At 38.8% G+C, this 17,211-nt stretch overlaps 1 protein-coding gene across 6 annotated transcripts in view; it reads right to left on the reverse strand.

The window, feature by feature from the left end:
- Positions 1–17,211, reverse strand: part of ADGRG2 (adhesion G protein-coupled receptor G2) — an 81,711-nt gene that overhangs the window by 33,279 nt on the left and 31,221 nt on the right. For 2 of the 6 annotated variants that reach the window (XM_058441374.1, XM_032756648.1), the window contains exons 3-11: positions 14,956–15,003; positions 14,834–14,857; positions 13,294–13,329; positions 10,946–10,987; positions 8,320–8,373; positions 5,508–5,563; positions 4,474–4,529; positions 1,166–1,205; positions 673–710 (exon numbers count right to left, since the gene is read on the reverse strand). In XM_058441374.1, coding sequence (XP_058297357.1) covers positions 673–710; positions 1,166–1,205; positions 4,474–4,529; positions 5,508–5,563; positions 8,320–8,373; positions 10,946–10,987; positions 13,294–13,329; positions 14,834–14,857; positions 14,956–15,003 — 394 coding nt within the window. The remainder of the gene's footprint in view (positions 1–672; positions 711–1,165; positions 1,206–4,473; positions 4,530–5,507; positions 5,564–8,319; positions 8,374–10,945; positions 10,988–13,293; positions 13,330–14,833; positions 14,858–14,955; positions 15,004–17,211) is intronic. The other 4 variants (XM_032756650.2, XM_058441375.1, XM_032756649.1 and 1 more) reach the window with 3 other exon arrangements.

Raw genomic sequence — 17,211 nt, forward strand, 5'->3', positions numbered from 1 at the left:
CTGGAGGGCAGTGGTGCAATCTCGGCTCACTGCAACCTCTGCCTCCCAGGCTCAAGTGATTCTTGTGCCTCAGCCTCCTGAGTAGCTGGGATTACAGGTGCCCACCACCATGCCTGGCTAATTTTTGTATTTTTAGTAGAGATGGGGTTTTGCCATGTTGGCCAGGTTGGTCTCGAACCCCTGACCTCAAGTGATCTGCCTACCTCGGCCTCCCAAAGTGTTGGGATTACAGGTGTGAGCCACCACACCCAGCCATGTTCTTTTCTCTTTCTTTCCAATCTTCTCCTTCCCCCTCTTTCCTTCTTTTCCCAAGCTCCATGTTACATTCCCTCTTTTTGGTCTGGCCTTCACCCTGCCTGGACCACTGGGAGCCATTTCTTGGTTATATTGGTGGCCCTCCGGGCTAAAGACACTGATGACCCTTAGCTTTGTGGAACCGGAGGTAAATGGCCCGATACTACACACTTCTCTGTGCTTTGTAAAGAAATGAGAAGATAGATATGACAGAGTGATCAGTGTTTGGAAAAATAAAAATATTTAAATCCAAAATGTCATTAATATGTATTTATTTTAGAGGACCCCTTTGCATTTGCAATTTAACTTAGACTCCTTAATACTTTATTTCTCATAAATGGAGAAATTATATTTATGAAAGTATTAAAAATGACTGACCTTTGGGCCTCTGCTGTAGCACACATTATAAAATAAGTCTGAAACAAAACAAAAAACATGTATACACATATATGTTACTTTGGGCAATTGGAAATATCAGAAAAGAAGACCTAAGGCTAATCACAGAATTTTAGAATCACGAGAGCCCTTAGGGATTGTCCATCTCACATTCCTACCAGATTCCCGGCATATCATCAACGCTCTTCAGGCCATACAATCTCCATGAGGTCCCTATTACACAAGGAAGCTTATTTTCCTGGAGTTTATATTTTAAGAAACCCTTGGTGTTACATGAAGGAAAATCTACCTCCTTGTAATGTCTACCCATTGCTTCTAGTTCTGATTTTTGGAATAAAAAAACTAGTCCATTCATTCTCTTACCCAACAAATTTGGGAGAATTTGAATACATATCTCCCAGGAATGCAGAACCCTATGCTTTCCCCCAGGTCATAACAATAATTATAAACAAGCTACAGGGTGCACTATGATTACCTCACTTAGGGTTTGCAGAGTTTTGTTGAGCTCTGAGCGTCTGTAATAAAATGAGAGAAATTGACATTAAGGAGACCATTAGTGATATTAAATTCAAAACATGTTAGATTTCAGCAATTAAATCAAGCACATGGTATATATTGCTTATGGTGTTCACTTTGAAGAAACAGAGAGTATACTAAGAGAGTCCTATGTGGCAAGAAAATAAATTATTTATATGACAAGGGAAACCAACCAGACGGGAGCTATGTCAGTTCTAGCCAAAAGTGAGTTATAAATTATGATTGGACGATTTTGTTATTCATTAGGCTACTGCAACCTCAGGCAGCTTCTTCTGGCAGACGGTAGAGGGAGAGCTGGCCCCAGGCAAAAATTTCTGAGAGGGGCAGGTCAGGCCACTCACCCTGGGGACCCTGTGCCTCTGATTTCTTCCTCACCCCGTCTCCCACTGACCTGGTCTGCTCTCTCTGGCCCTCTCCAACGCTGCCTTCCCCTCCTCACAACTCCCCCTTAGGAAATTCTCTCTTTCCTCTCCTCCAATCCCACTCCAAGCATGCTTTCATTTCTTCAAAGTGGCAGAGCTTCACATGAAGTTGGGATAAGAGGAATCTAGTTAAAGAATTCACTCTAAGGCGGTAGTTCTCAAACAGGGGAGACTCTGCCCTCCAGGGGATATTTGGCCGTGTCTGGAGACATTTTTGGTTGTTACGCTGAGGAGGGTGCTACTGGCATCTGGTAGAGAGAGGCCAGGGATGCTGTTAAACACCTTACAATGCACAGGATACCCCCACAACAAAGAAGGATCCAGCCCCAGAAGTCAAGAGTGCCAAGGTTGAGAAAACCTGCTCCAAGGAATGGTGGCACCAGGCAAGGTCTGGAAGGAAGAAGGGAAGGACCATGGCAATAGTTGCTAACTCCTCAAGCTGGCAGGAGCCATTCCTCCGTAACTGTGCTCAGAGACCACCTCCTGGGCTCAAGCGATCCTCCTGCCTCAGCCTCCTGAGTAGCTGAGACTATAGGCACATACCATCACGCCTGGCTAATTTTTTGTAGAGACCAGGTCTCACCATGTTACCCAGGCTGGTCTCAAACTTCTGGGCTCAGGAGATCCACCTGCCTCGGCCTCCCACAGTGTGGGATTATAGTCATGAGCCACCATGCCCCACCTACAGGTCACCTTCTTTCTGGGGGTTCCCCTATCCCTCCGCTGCGGTCCAGTTTAATTGCTCCTCCTGCTCTATATTCAGAGACTTAGAACATCCATCCTTTGGTACCCTATACAAGCCACCTTCAGTGCAGGGGTCGCACTGTATTGTTACTTGTTTCATCTTGTGTCTTCCCCACCAGATTCTAGAGCCCTCGTTCTCACAATTAGCCTCATGTTGGAAACGTGCCAACACCTGGGTCTCAGCCCCTAAATGCTGATTTGTTATGGAGCATGCCTGGGCACTGGGATTGTTGAAAGCTCCCAGGTGATTTTAATATGCAACCAGGGATGAGAAACGTTGCTCTAGACTTGGTTTCCTATCTCAGAGAATTGGGTTTATCCCTGTGGATCCCCAAGGCCCAGCACAAAGTAGGTGTTCAACAAATGCCTGGTGACCTTAAATGAACTCAGTTCTATTTCTAGTCTAGTAATTAAGAGTAATTACAAGTATGCCAAGTTGTATTCTAATTGTAAATTTGTGAGTTAAAAAAAAAAAGTTTTGGCTGGGCACGGTGGTTCATGCCTATAATCCTAGCACTTTGGGAGGCCGAGGCAGGCAGAACACTTAAGGTCAAGAGTTTGAGACCAGCCTGGCCAACATGGCAAAACCCCATCTCTACTAAAAATACAAAAATTAACCAGGTGTGGTGCACACGCCTGTAATCCCAGCTACTCGGGAGGCTGAGGCACGAGAATTGCTTGAAGCCAGGAGGGTGGGGGTTGCAGTGAGCCGAGATGGCATCATTGTATTCCAGCCTGGGCAACAAAGTGAGACTCCATCTCAAAAAAAAAAAAAAAAATTATTCTATTATTGTCCAGCTAAAGTTTCAGATCCTTCCAGAGCATTGATCTCTTCTGCTTTACATTTCACATATATAAATGAATAGTTAGACAAGCTAGATTTCATTAGGAGGTCAAAGAATAGGCATAAAGGACATGAATAACACCCCACCCCACTCCCAGTTCTCACTAGTTGAACTTCTTAACCACTACAAACTGAGTAGGCCCTAGGGATGTTTGCTATCTGCCAAATGCTTCTCTCTGCCTAGGTGTTGCTGAATCATCAGATGTAGCCTGGTGAAAAAGCTAATCTGAAAGATGACCCATAAGAAGAGGGATTTGTTTTGTTTTGTTTTTAAACGAAAGATTTTTCTTTTCAGTGTCATCACAGACACTAGAGCACATTTGCTTCAAAAGTTTATAACAATCTCATTTGTGAGGCAGTAGCAATGTTGAGAGTAGATGAATTTTGTCTCTGATGCTGCTTTGCTGGCTGCTATGAGGGCATAAACGTGAAGTTGACCCTTTTGGTGACGGACACAGTAAGATCATCTCCTGGCCTAGGCCATCCTGGTGGCTGACATTTTGACTTACTGTTTAACTGGGGGCATCTTTTTTTTTTTTTGAGACAGAGTTTCACTCTTGTCACCCAGGCTGGAGTGCAATGGCGCAATCATGGCTCACTGTAACCTCTGCCTCCCGGGTTTAAGCAATTCTTCTGCCTCAGCCTCCCGAGTAGCTGGGATTACAGGCGCCCACCACCACGTCCAGCTAATTTTTGTATTTTTAGTAGAGATGGGGTTTCACCATGTTCGCCAGGCTGGTCTTGAACTCCTGACTTCAGGTGATCCACCTGCCTCGGCCTCCAAAAGTGCTGGGATTACAGGGGTGAGCCACCGCACCCGGCCAAGCGGCATCTGTTTGTAATGCATTTCTCATTATCTGTGCTTGTCCTTGTAAGCCCAGGTCTACTTAACAAAGACTTTTCTCTGACTTATCAATCACTGATGCTTCATGAAAGCATCAACAAATCATATCTTTGGAGTCCCACCTTGGACTCCTCTTTCAACCATGCTGGATACCAAATCATATTAAAACTCAAATGCTAATTCAAATGAAGCTGTTATATAACTTCAGAGCATCAAAGAGCCTCATGGGGATAATAGTTGATGTAATCTGCAAGGAAGTCAAGAACCAATTGGTTCTGTAACCTTTGGGCTGGTCTCTTTCCCATTCTCAGTTTTCAATTGCAAACATGGCTCAAAAAGTATCCTTCCATAGTTGATGTCTGAAGTTTCAAATCAAATGGCAGATTACTCACTTTAATTCACTTAGAGACAGGACTCCAGTTAAGGTGCCATTCGTTATATGTTGATTCTGTTAGAAGCATAAAATCATTAAGAATATAACAAACATTGTTTTGTTTTTTCACTCTCTAACAATAAGTTGTTCTTCAGTTTTGTCAGCCACTCAAATAACTATACCCCAAAGACTGAATCCCAACTGCAAGGAACATTGTCTATCTAATGATCAAGTTGCAGTTTTATAGAAAAGGGAGGGCAAAAAGTGGTTCTCAAAAGTTAATCCATATTGGCTGAGCCTGTTTTTGTTTTATGTTTTCTTTAAAAAATATTCTAAGTCAGCAGCTCTGATATGCTGATTTCTGTCTTTCTTTATTTCACGAGTTCCCCCCAAAGAACACTATTAACATTCTTTTTTTTTTTTTTTTTAGAACACTATTAACATTCTTTTTTTTTTTTTTTAGAACACTATTAACATTCTTGTCATGAAAGGTCCCGGATCTAAGTAACAGACCCCAATGTAAGAAGGAAAACTTGATAGCAGCCATTGCTGTATTTCTAGCAATGAGCTCATTGCCCAGCACATAGTAGGTGCTCAGAAATAGTCATCGAATGAATGAACCACATTTGGCTGGGATCCTCTGAACCAATCTAGGTTTTGAGAAGGCTGATACCCCTGCATCAGAATCCCCTACGGGGCAAAGAGAATCATATTCAGAATATTATTCTTAGATTCAATACATATATTTCTTGTTGCTAGGAGTTTCTAATATAATTTAAAATTTTAACTGGCAGTAGAATTGCATCATCTTAACATTCTTATTCAGCAGCAAGCCTATTGAAAACTAAAATATAGTTATTAACAAAATACCATGATTATTATGAATTCAAGCCCTCACTACAAAGCTAGAGACTCAATTAACATATTTTATTTAAATTTGGTCATAACAATAAATATACCAAATATCATAAATAATCTGAACCTCAAACAAATGTTTAAATACACATGAATTTGCCTTTTAAGATTGCAGTAAAAAAAATCTTTAAAACTTACCTGGGGAACGGTGCTTTCTTTATCATATTGAAACATGATCTCACCTCTAAAAAATGCTAAAAATAAATTTTCAAAAAGATATTTGAGACTTGTATCTTTATAGCTTGAGGATTAATACCACATACAAAAAGATTATCAAATTATAAAGTTTCATCAAATTGTTTTTACTCATATTTACTCTGTCAGTAAGTTACTCAACTATTATCAATATAATTTTCAGAAAATATGAACTGTAAATTTTATGTGGGAATTCAGAAAGAGAAAACTTGTCCCCTTGTTAAGAAATTTTATTCCTGGGGCCTTTGACTCTATCTGGAAAAAAATAAAATAGAGACTCCGAAACAGAAAGACGTGGTGTGCACTTCATAATCTATATGCAGGCGTGTCCAATCTTTTGGCTTGCCTGAGCCACATTGAAAGAAGAATTGTCTTGGGCCACATATAAAATACACTAACGACAACTGATGAGCTAAAAAAAAAAAAGGCCATGCATAAGTCTCACAATGTTTTATGAAAGTTTATGAGTTTATGTTGGGCCACATTCAAAGCTGTCCTGGGCCGCACGTGGCCTATGGGCCGCGGTTGAACAAGCTTGATCTCGTGAGCAAACTGGCCTTGTGAGCAATGGGGTAAGGATATCACATAAACTAGAGCCAGGGCTCAGCCAGCGTTTTTGGTGATTGAGCAGGTAGTCAATATTTGAGGGTTTGCAGGCCATATGGTCTATGCTGTAACTACCCAACTCTGCCATTGTAGCATGAAAGCAGCCATAGACAATACGTAAATGAACAGGCATGGGCTGTGTTCCAATAAAACTTTATTTACAAAAACAGGCCATATTTGGACTATGGCTGGTAGTTTGCCAACCCCTGAGCTAGAAGGCATCCTCTTCTCATCATCTTTTATTGTACCCCAAAGTACAACAACTGATTCCTGCTTAAAAATGGCCAAGAAAGCACTAGACCAGTGTTTGACATGATCTATTTCAGCAACTTTTCTACTGAGAACCTCAGTTTCCAAATATCAATACTGAAATTTCAATGCATACAGTATGCAATTATTAAAAGATATTTGAGATATACATAGACTTACTTATCCATTTTTAAAAATCTTAGCTTTTAAATGATTATTTAAATTGTGTGTGTGTGTATGTGCATGCCAACACCCACAACGTCTCTGCCTCACATTCTTATTGAGTGAATATTGAGTTTCATAAATGTGCTGGGAGCACAGTGGTAGCAGAGCAACCAGGAAGCCACCACCTTTTGACTATCAGCCTGACTCTTGGTCAGCTCCCACTTTGTTCACCAGCCTCCATTTTCCTTAATGAACCCAGATTGGAACCTGCAAGAAGTGAAGGTTCTAGTTTCTGGCAGGGTACCATGGGGTTTCTGGTGCCAAAAACCCTGATGAGGTTGTTTTCACCGACACTAAAACAAATGGTCAATTCAGTCCCTTAATTGGGGAAAACATGACTCCAACCAGCTTTCTGGCATCTGTTACTCAAGATGACCAGTTTTTTTTTTTTTTTTTTAACTACATGTTCAATATTCAAACAGTTATCAAACATCATGTAGACACAACACTGAACTAGACATTAGTCACCAGCCCAAAACATAAATGAAGCACAAAAATAATGACATTATGGGGAATTTGGTGAATGGAAGAGTCAGAGAGGAGGGAGAGAAGGAGGAGGAAAACAGAAGAGAGTTATACAATATACGAAAATGAAATGTATCCAACACTGCTTTCTTTAATCAAAACCAGCTAATATTTTCCTCCTATATTCCACCTAGAACGTAGTATCAGCAGAAAAATGAGCAAATCTTGTATTCACACAATAGAAAGTGTTTGTGAAACATTCTTTCAATAGGACGTTTTCTTGTTTTCTAATTTATCCAACCTTATTTTACTTGAAATTGTTACCTATGTTTTTCAAACAAATTATTAAACTGTTAAAAGGAATGGAATAAAGAAAACATTCCCGTAATGATTGCTTATTACTATAATCACAATAAGACTTTCAGAACATAAAATACCTAGTTAACTTCCTCTTCTCGCTTCTCATGATCTCTGGCCAATTCTGATCTGCCACACCATATTTTTCTGTTTTTCACATTTGCTTTCATTGGTTTTAACAAGGAAGGGAGCCCAGGGAGCCAAACCAAGGTGAGAAAAGTGGTTGTTTCATTCCGTCTGGCCCATGGCAGAAGGGAAAATATTCCCATTTCAAAAATAGCATGTTCTCAAGAGATTTCCATCTCAATTTTTAAAAATAGCAAATGGTCTTAGTTAGAAATGGCAAAATACACTATGGACACTGCTGGAATTAGCATCCACTTAAACTAGGTGTACTTGAGTTTTCAACATTCAACAGGCTGATCTGCTTTATTCTTAGCAAGACGTTATCCTGTTTCTAAGCTCTAATACTTAAGGCCCTATGGAAAAGCTTGACAGATTTCTATATAAGAAGTGACTTTCAGTAATTATTAATGTCTTTATTAATTATGTTCATAAATTAATTCTAAGGGTATTAGATATGGATTTAAAGCTATAATGAAAAATATTTATTGTAGAGCTTTACGTCTCATATTAAGGAAGTTAATCCATCTTCTCACTAGGCAACGGGAAGATAATTTCAGCCAGATATAAAATTTGCTTTTGTTTTTATTAGGGACTCCTAGTAGCCAGGTGGCATGAAAAGAGGCAGATCCAAGAGGCACATGCCACATACTCAAAAGAAAAGAAAGTGAACCATTTATCTCTGTGGAGGAAATTTATCTGGTAATGTGTAATGTACACAAGAACTAACCTGAGTCATTGCAAATAGATGACAAATTGCAGATATTTCTCTGGGGTTTGATGCCTGCAAAGAAAACACAACCCAGCTGGTTAAGCATGTCAATGCCTGTGTTTATGTGCTGCATTGTCAAGAGAATTCATAAATGTAGGCATCAAATGTGCACCAGAAATATTATAAGCTGGAATTAATTGGCTGGATGAATTCCACAAAGACTAAAGAAATGAGTTTTCATTTGTTGGTCGGTCAGCTACAGAACTTAATTCTTTACTAATCTTTAGTATGTCAATATCTGATCCTCAACTTCTCCCTAAAATTTTTGACCCCTTCCCAATTAATCCCTCTCCTGTTCAGTATAAACAGAGCACTATGAACAGAAACCAAGTAGAGACTTTAAATGGAATGGCCCTTAATCATAGATCCTCCTTCTTTTCCTAGGTAGGGGAGTCTGTGAACACTCTAAGGTTAATCCTAGCTCTTTATGCAAATGTATGTATGAAATAACATTAATGTCATAATATTGTTTCATGGGCAAAAACTACAAAATTCAAAACATATTTGCTGAGCATTAACCATATTCTACAGGCTTTGGGAGTTTCCAGATATAAATCCTGCCCTCAAGGAGCATACAATCTAGTGGATGATACTAGCCAGTAAATAAAAAGCATTTTTTAATTTACTTATTGGTGAGGGCAAAATGGAGTGATGACCAGGACAACAGACCACACAGGCATACAAAGGAGACAGAGATGACTGGGAGATAAAATGAGCATCAGAACCAAAACTTTATACGTATTAACCTGAGAAACACTTTCTCCTTTGGTGAGAGGAGAAGTGTATCTCTTCTTCAATTTGAAAAGAACTCGAGGTTGACTTCTCTAAAAAGCCTTCCTTTATTAATTGCATCCTTTTGGCAAAGCATAAGAAATCCATAGTACATGGGAGGAGCAAATGCTGATAATGTATTAAACAAACTGCCAAGGGAAAAACTTGTTATATTAAGAAATATTTTTGTCTCCTTGTTAGGTCTTGTTCGGTCAGAATTATGCGTGCAACGCCCAACTGCAAGTTTATTTCCATTGCACATTACAAATCCTTAGTTCTTTTCTATTAGAAAACTAGCTTGGGTACAAACTAAAATTATAATTGGAGTTAGTGCATGTGATATGGTTTCTGCTAGTGTGATTTATTGATGTATAGGCATCATGCTTTAGCGAAGACACCTATAGCTACAAGTTTTGATTTTGTGAGCAAATTAAATTTAGGTACCCCAAATTACCAGATCTGTAAATTTTTATATTGTTCCAAAGCAGTGTTACCCACACCAAAAGAGAAATACTTCATTTCTTCTTCTGTCTATAAGCAAATATACTTGCTTATAGATAGAACTCACTATAACATATACACTACGCAAATATAGAATTTATAGATTCTATAATGGGTAGTTATGCTGTAAATGTCCTTTAAACCATTGCTGTATTACTTACTAAACTTTTCATTCGATCATCTCATCTTTTTCTAAATTTTAGCTGCACCTCCGTTTCCAGTGATGTGTGTCTTCTTGCTGTTCACTCATAGTGAGAATTTTGTTTTTCCTACTGCTAGGGTTCTCATCTGTAATCTCCTCTATGTACATGGCAGCAGGTCATTCCTTAAATCATGAGTGAGAAAACTTTCTAAAGGGTCAGATAGTAAATATTTAAGCTTTGTGGGTCATATGATCTCTGTTGCAACCACTCATGTTTTATGCAGCAGAAAAATAGCTATAAAGAATATGTAAGCAAAGGGGCATGGTAGTGTTCCAATAGAACTTTATTCACAAAAACAGGCAGTGAGCCTGATTTGGCCCATTGGTGATAGTTTGCCAACCGCTACTTAAAATCAAGCCTTTGTCAAGCATGTCTTGTGTGTGTAGTCTTGTATCAGAAACTTAAAAGTACACATTTTCTTTGATTTAAAAAGAATTTGGCCAGGTGCAGTGGCTCAGGCCTGTAATCTTAGCACTCTGGGAGGCCGAGGCAGGCAGATCACTTGAGCCCAGGAGTTTGAGACCAGCCTGGGCAATGTGGCGAAATCCTGTCTCTACAAAATATACAAAAATTAGCCGGGTTTGATGGCATAAGCCTGCAGTCCCAGCTACTCAGGAGGCTGAGGTGGGAGAATCACCTGAGCCAAGGAGGTTGAGGCTGCAGTGAGCTATGATTGCGCCACTGCACTGTAGCCTGGGCCACTGAGTGAGATCTTGTCTCAGGAAAAAAAAATTTGAGGTTCATTCCTCTAACTTCTTCATTAATTGTATCCCCCTCTACTCCTATGCCTCTTAACCATGTCAGTAATACTTGTATAATCATTGCCTTTATCTGCATGCATGTTCATGTTAGTTATCTATTTTTTTGCCTAGTCTCCACCCATAGACTAGAAGATTCTTGAGGGTGGGCTCTGTGTCCGATCATTATTATATAGCCCCAAACACCTAGTACAATTTCAGGTACCCAGTGCATACACATCTATTCATTAAGATCAGATTTTATCTTGAAAAGGTTGGAAAAAAAGAGAAAGAAATTATAAACACCAGCCATTTGTTTAATTTTACTTTAGTTATAAAAAGGAAAGTCTTGATATTGATAATAAGTCATACCTGATGCATTGAAGGTTTTTACTATAGTGATTTTAGTTTTTTCTGCAAAGAAACAACTTAAATATTAGAGAATAATCATTGCTTGTTTTTTAAAAACAATTTGCCATGAGTATCATTTTAGTGAAGTGCTAAAAAAAAAGTCACACTGTTGACACCTTTAAGACACTATCGGTCATCTCAGCAGCAGAATGAATAGGAACCGCATCCACGGATCATGTAGCATTGGCACAGGGTGAGTCTGGGAGTTGGAGTTCCATGTTTACGCAGTTAGATCACACCCATTACACACCCCACTGCCTGTGTAATTCTACTTTACTTTCCACACACTGCTGCTAGACAAATGATGTGGACTTACACTTCAGATATGTAGAATTAAGCCACTATCGGGACCTTCAGGTGATAGGTTGTAAAGAGCAGGTAATTCAGAATAAAAATTAATGTGAAACAGTACACATGGGATGTAAAGTATTGCTATTATGCAATCAAGTGTCTTTCTATCTTCTTTAGGAGTTAACATAATACTATCCCCATTGTATTGATGGCGAATGCTATTCTCAGAGAGGTCGAGATCATCCACCTATACACAATCACATAACACGCCCACGGCAGAACCAGGACTGTTCAAAGTGAGTGACTTACAGGCAAATATTAACATGCCCTCAAGGAGCAAACTTTAGAAATGTCTTCCAAACACGTTTTGGGGACAGAGCCCATGGTTCATTCCCCAGATAATGGAGAACCATGTACAGAAATCTTTGCTGTAAAAATGGCCAATGGAAAGAGGCTGTGTTCAGGGCATAGATTTTCACCGAAGCTCTGTCACCTAGGGTGGATGGGCAAATTCTGAAGAAAAGGCCAAGCTCAGAGATTGGAGACACACTTAAGAATGATAATGTTATCCTGGCAGAAACTCATCAGTAACAAAGACACACAAATGAGGTTTCTGAAACTGTCAGGTTTCAATGTGTGACCCATGAGCAATGATGGGTGGTAATTATGAAGGCTGATAGCATTTCACATTGTCATTAAGAATCTTTTAGGGCCGGGTGCCGTGGCTCACGCCTGTAATCCCAGCACTTTGGGAGGCCGAGGCGGGCTGATCACGAGGTCAGGAGATCGAGACCATCCTGGCTAACACGGTGAAACCCCATCTCTACTAAAAATACAAAAAATTAGCCAGGCGTGGTGGCGGGTGCCTGTAGTTCCAGCTACTCGGGAGGCTGAGGTAGGAGAATGGCGTGAACCTGGGAGGCGGAGCTTGCAGTGAGCCGAGAAGGTGCCACTGCATTCCAGCCTGGGCGACAGAGCGAGACTCCGTCTCAAAAAAAAAAAAAAAAAAAAAAAAAAAAAAAGAATCTTTTAAATATATTATTTTGTTTGCCCTGATAGTTTCCTTTTCAGAGCAAACAAAATACAACTGTGAAATGAACTTCTGGTTTTGGTAACTAAAGTGCTCTGGGGTAAAAATGTTTAACTTCACTAATAATCATGAATGAAAAATAAAACCTAAGAGTTGAGAGAAAGATTTAATAAGATATGATACAGTCTCAGCAAAGGTACAGTGACAGACATTCTCATCCACTGCGGACAGGAATGTCGCTGGGCACGACCTTTCTAGAAGGTAACCGAGCAGTAGTATCAAGAGTCTTACAATATTCATACTGCTGACCCTTAGAATGTAATCCTTGCATACTGCAATCCTTAGAATGTATCCTACAGAAATAAGAAATGAATGCAAAGATGTTGGCACCAGAATGTTCATTGCAATAACTTCTATTAAAAAGATAGAAACAACTTTAAAGTTCAACATATGGTACAAAATGGAATATTATCAAGTCATAATAGTAAGGAACACTGGAAGATACTTCTCACATAATATTAAGTCAAAAGGGCAAGATACAAAAATCTATGTAAATTATGACAATTTTGCAAAGGATCTGAGTATATGTATATAAATATATGTATAAATGATACTGAATGGAAATAGACCAAATTGTTAACAGTCATAGTCTTAGGAAAGTAACATTAAAGATGATTTGTATTTTCTTCTTTGCATTTCTCTATATTCTCTATCTTTATGAGCTAATATGTATCACTATTATAATCACAAAAATAATACATGCTATTTTAAATGGAGTGCTATGGCCATCGTTTGGAAGTTTGGGAGTGTGGTGACAGAATTATAGTTCAATGTCAAAGTCAAAGGGGTCATAAATCAATGGTTGAAGGCACAGGAAAGAGGGCAAGGAGGCAAAAGAAAACTCTTTAGTAACCCAGTAGACCGCACAAGCAAGAAACTCAAGAGGCTGCAGAAGAAGCTATTACATTTAGAAATCACTTGATATTACCTGTTTCGTTTGAAGGGAGTAAGCTTAAAGTAACATCTGAAATAAAATAATAAAAATTAGCATAACGACTGGCATGGTTTACAAACATGTGTGTCTTCCTAGGTTCCTTAAACATTTCCCTTTTCCCCAAATCTGGGAGAAGTTAGTTTTGCAAAAGCCAACTGACACTACTAAATGTTTTTGCTACCCATCCTCTCACTACTCCATTCTCCAACCCCTGGAGACAATCCTGAGCAAATGTTCATTGATTCAAATGCAAGTTACATGTCTAAACACTTAGCAACACTCCCGTAACCATTATATTTGAATAAACTGATCTATGTTGTCTAATATTTTGTCCCTTTTTTCTCTATTATAATGAAAGTCCCTAAGGAATATGATATTTCCAACATTAATACTGATTTTAATATATAGCCCTGTGGATGCATAATACATTTTTACCAGTGGTACACTCTTATAAAGCAATTTAAAATAATTCTACCTTAAATTTGGAGTAAATGACCATTATATTCGACTAACTTTTAAGAAAATCTCATTTGGATCCTGTTTGATTTAAAATCCAATTTAAAATCTATTCTATTGGCATTTCTTTAAATCCAAATCATTCTAGAATTTATGATTCTGGATGAAATTTTAGGAAAAAACCAAAAGGCATTTATTACATCATACTTAAAACACACACACACACATACACACACACAAAATGGGATCCAAAAACTGCACCAAAGCTAAATTGAAGATACTGTTTTCACTGTAAGAAGTAACTGCACATAAAAATGATAACATCTGTCCCTTCCCATTGGGCCAAATATGAATTTAAACCAGTTTTGATCAGTATGAGCTGCATCTATGATTGTTTAGCTCCTTAGCCACCAACCACATGGTGAGATTTGATTTTAACCAAGGGCTTGTGAAAAGTGTTGGGGTTTCATCGCAATAAGATGGAAGGAAGGCTGTCTACCCATTCTGTTCACTTATTGGAGGGAACAGAATGTACTGCTCTGCCCCCTTCCCTTGAATATAGCCCACTTCTTTGCCCTTTTCTCTAGCATGATGGGGAAGCCATTTTTTTTCCATTTCATACTATTTAAAAATTGATCAAATCATCTGTAAAAAGGCTGTCTTTGAACACGCTGTGCCTCCAAATCCATGCTGAATCATATTGAATTACTGGATGTGCTTTTCACATTTAAACAATCTGTCATGTAAAACTTGTTGGCATTGTGTTGGACAGCAAGGGAATGGAGAATTCAAAATGTGATCGATATTTCTTTTATTTTTAGCTAACAATTAGAGTGGTGGACTGCTCTCTTCCCTCCACGACTGTAAGAATGTTATCATTTAACCAGAAAGTTTAGGTCACTCTTCAGGGTTGACAAGTTTTGTTTTGGGTTTTTGTTTTGGGTTTTTGTTTTGGGTTATTTGAAACTACTCGACGTATTCAGAAATAATTTAGAAATGGAAACCTTCAACACCATTCATTATACTTATATTCATATTAAGGGTTATCAATTTTCACTTGCTTCAGAAAAATTCTTACCATTGAGGCTTGTTGTTTCAACCTCTTTTTGTCCCGAGAAAAAAAACAATACAAAGATATAATTAAAACAAAACTTTAACAAATTGGACTAAATCTAGGTTTAAATTTTTTCAAAATCTTGCCTGGAGTACCATTGGAGGAGGGGGCAAAACTGACAACAGATAATTTAGCTGCAGGAGAAAAAAAAACATTAAATAAATATTTTGAAACAATTATTTGTCAAATTTTAAAGAATTAAAACTTTTGAGATATAATTATGAAAAGAAGTAGAAAACACACTAGCAGACCAAGATGTAGTTAAATCTGCATGTCCCATAAGCGCTCAGTGAGTATAAAATTTAATCAGAGAATTGTAGAAAAAGAACCCAAGATGAGTGAACCTGAGACCCATGATCACAAAGCTTGCTAACTACTTATGGAATATTATAGAAATAAGATTAGGAACCAGACCAAAATACAAGAAATACTACTTTAAAATTTTTTCAGCCAGAGCATTCTAGAAAACATTTTAAATAACTTGCCGAATTACAATCATGAAATATATTGGCACATCGTCCCACAGTAAATTTAGGATTAAAAACATTGCTACCACTCAATACTGTACTACCTAACCAGATTTCCTGGTAAGTTATTTTAAAATATGGCTGCTATTAAGGCAATTAAGTGATAAATTTCCTGTGGAATGACTCCACTTAAGCTAAGAAGTCAATCTACTACACACATTTTGCATATTTAAATATTTAAAAGATCCAATGGCTTGACCTCTACCTAAACATGGGAAAAGCAAACACAAACATTTTATAACTAAAATAAGTTTTGCAGTAGGGAGCCTGATTTTCAGCTGGTATGGACAAAATTTGGGTGTGTCAAGGCACTTTGGCTGGCCTGTTTTAGACTGCTCATGTGTTGGCTAAAACACACACACCCTGTCTGTCCACATTATTGTTTCCATATTTTGTCATTTACTACATTTATTTATTTCTTAAATTACCAAGGATATTTCTTGAGAAGTAAGACAGTTCCTGAGCAATAAGATTCAAGGCATAGATATAGAATCCTTTTTGCTCTTGGGGCAGAACAAAATAATTGGCCACAACTAGTTTTTAAGGAATGACTATTAATTCTTCCGAATGTTGATGAATGGTGACACTGTGCAAAGAAGAGACCTCTGGGCATGGCTGCCCATCCATCCCTTGATGCTACACTGGCTCTTACCTTCCAGTTTGCACTGCTCTCCCCCAGGGCACCCAGAAGCCAGGCTGTGACTAGACCCAGTGTGTCCCCCCAGAGCCCCATTCCCTATTCTATGCAAACAAGGTTTTGCAGATATCACCATGATTCAGTTTGCTGAGGACTATTCTATTGGAAGAAAAATATAGTGGTTCATTGTGCCCTAGAAGCTTAACAACTAGGGGGCAAATTGGCGAGATCAAAAGAGCTTGGACTTTGGAGGCCTGCAGTCCTGGGTTTGAATCTTTGCCCCATTACTCAAAAACTTGTAAAAATAATAGTTACTACTTACCAAGGGTTTACACTGTGCCTGGCACATGTGTTATCTCATTCCGTCTTCACAACTACCCAACAAGCAGGTACTATTATTCTCCCCAATTTACAGGAGAGGAAACTGAGGCATGGAAAGGTTAAAGGAACTAGCCCAAAACCACACAGCTAGGAATGAAGGCAGGAAGGTGGTGGCCAAATTACAACTCAAGTTGTCTGGCTCCAGAGAATGTGTGAACACGAGCATGTTTGATCCTCCCCAAGCCCCAGTTTCCTCATCTATAACATGAATATTTCCTATGCTGCAAGATTGAGAGAACAAGGAGATGTCTGAAGGCTTCCAGATACATAGTAGTGCATGAGAAGTATAGCTATTGTGATTAATTGGATTTAAATAATGAATCAATAACAGTAGAAGCTCATTTGCACACAACTACAGAAAGAATGTGAGTTGACTCACTCCCCATCATAAAAGATTGTTCTGGAATAGATGGTGTACCCACAAGAATACAGAAGTAGGAGTCAGAGAAGCCATGTGCTGCCTCTGTGTGATGTGGAGCAAGGAGCTGTGTGACCTTAGAGAAGTTCCTCAGCCACTCCAGGCTTCGTTATCTCATCAACTAAGGGACAGGGCTGGGTCACTTTATCCCTAAGGTCCCATTCCAGCTAGCAGTCTCGAATTCGGGTTCTGTTCCAGGCTCTTGCCAATCTGGGTTCTAATGTATTTGCCTTCCCATTCTAGTGAGTGCTAAGCCCTTAGAATCCTAGTGAAAAATATCCTTTCAGTGGAGGTACTGAGGGTGTATATTTAAGTGAACATCTCATCTCATCTCCTCCCTTAAATGTAAAAACATCTGGCATGTTTATGTTCCTGATAC

This window comes from Hylobates moloch, unplaced genomic scaffold (assembly GCF_009828535.3).
Source record: "Hylobates moloch isolate HMO894 unplaced genomic scaffold, HMol_V3 SCAFFOLD_7, whole genome shotgun sequence".
Taxonomy (NCBI): Eukaryota; Metazoa; Chordata; class Mammalia; order Primates; family Hylobatidae; genus Hylobates; species Hylobates moloch.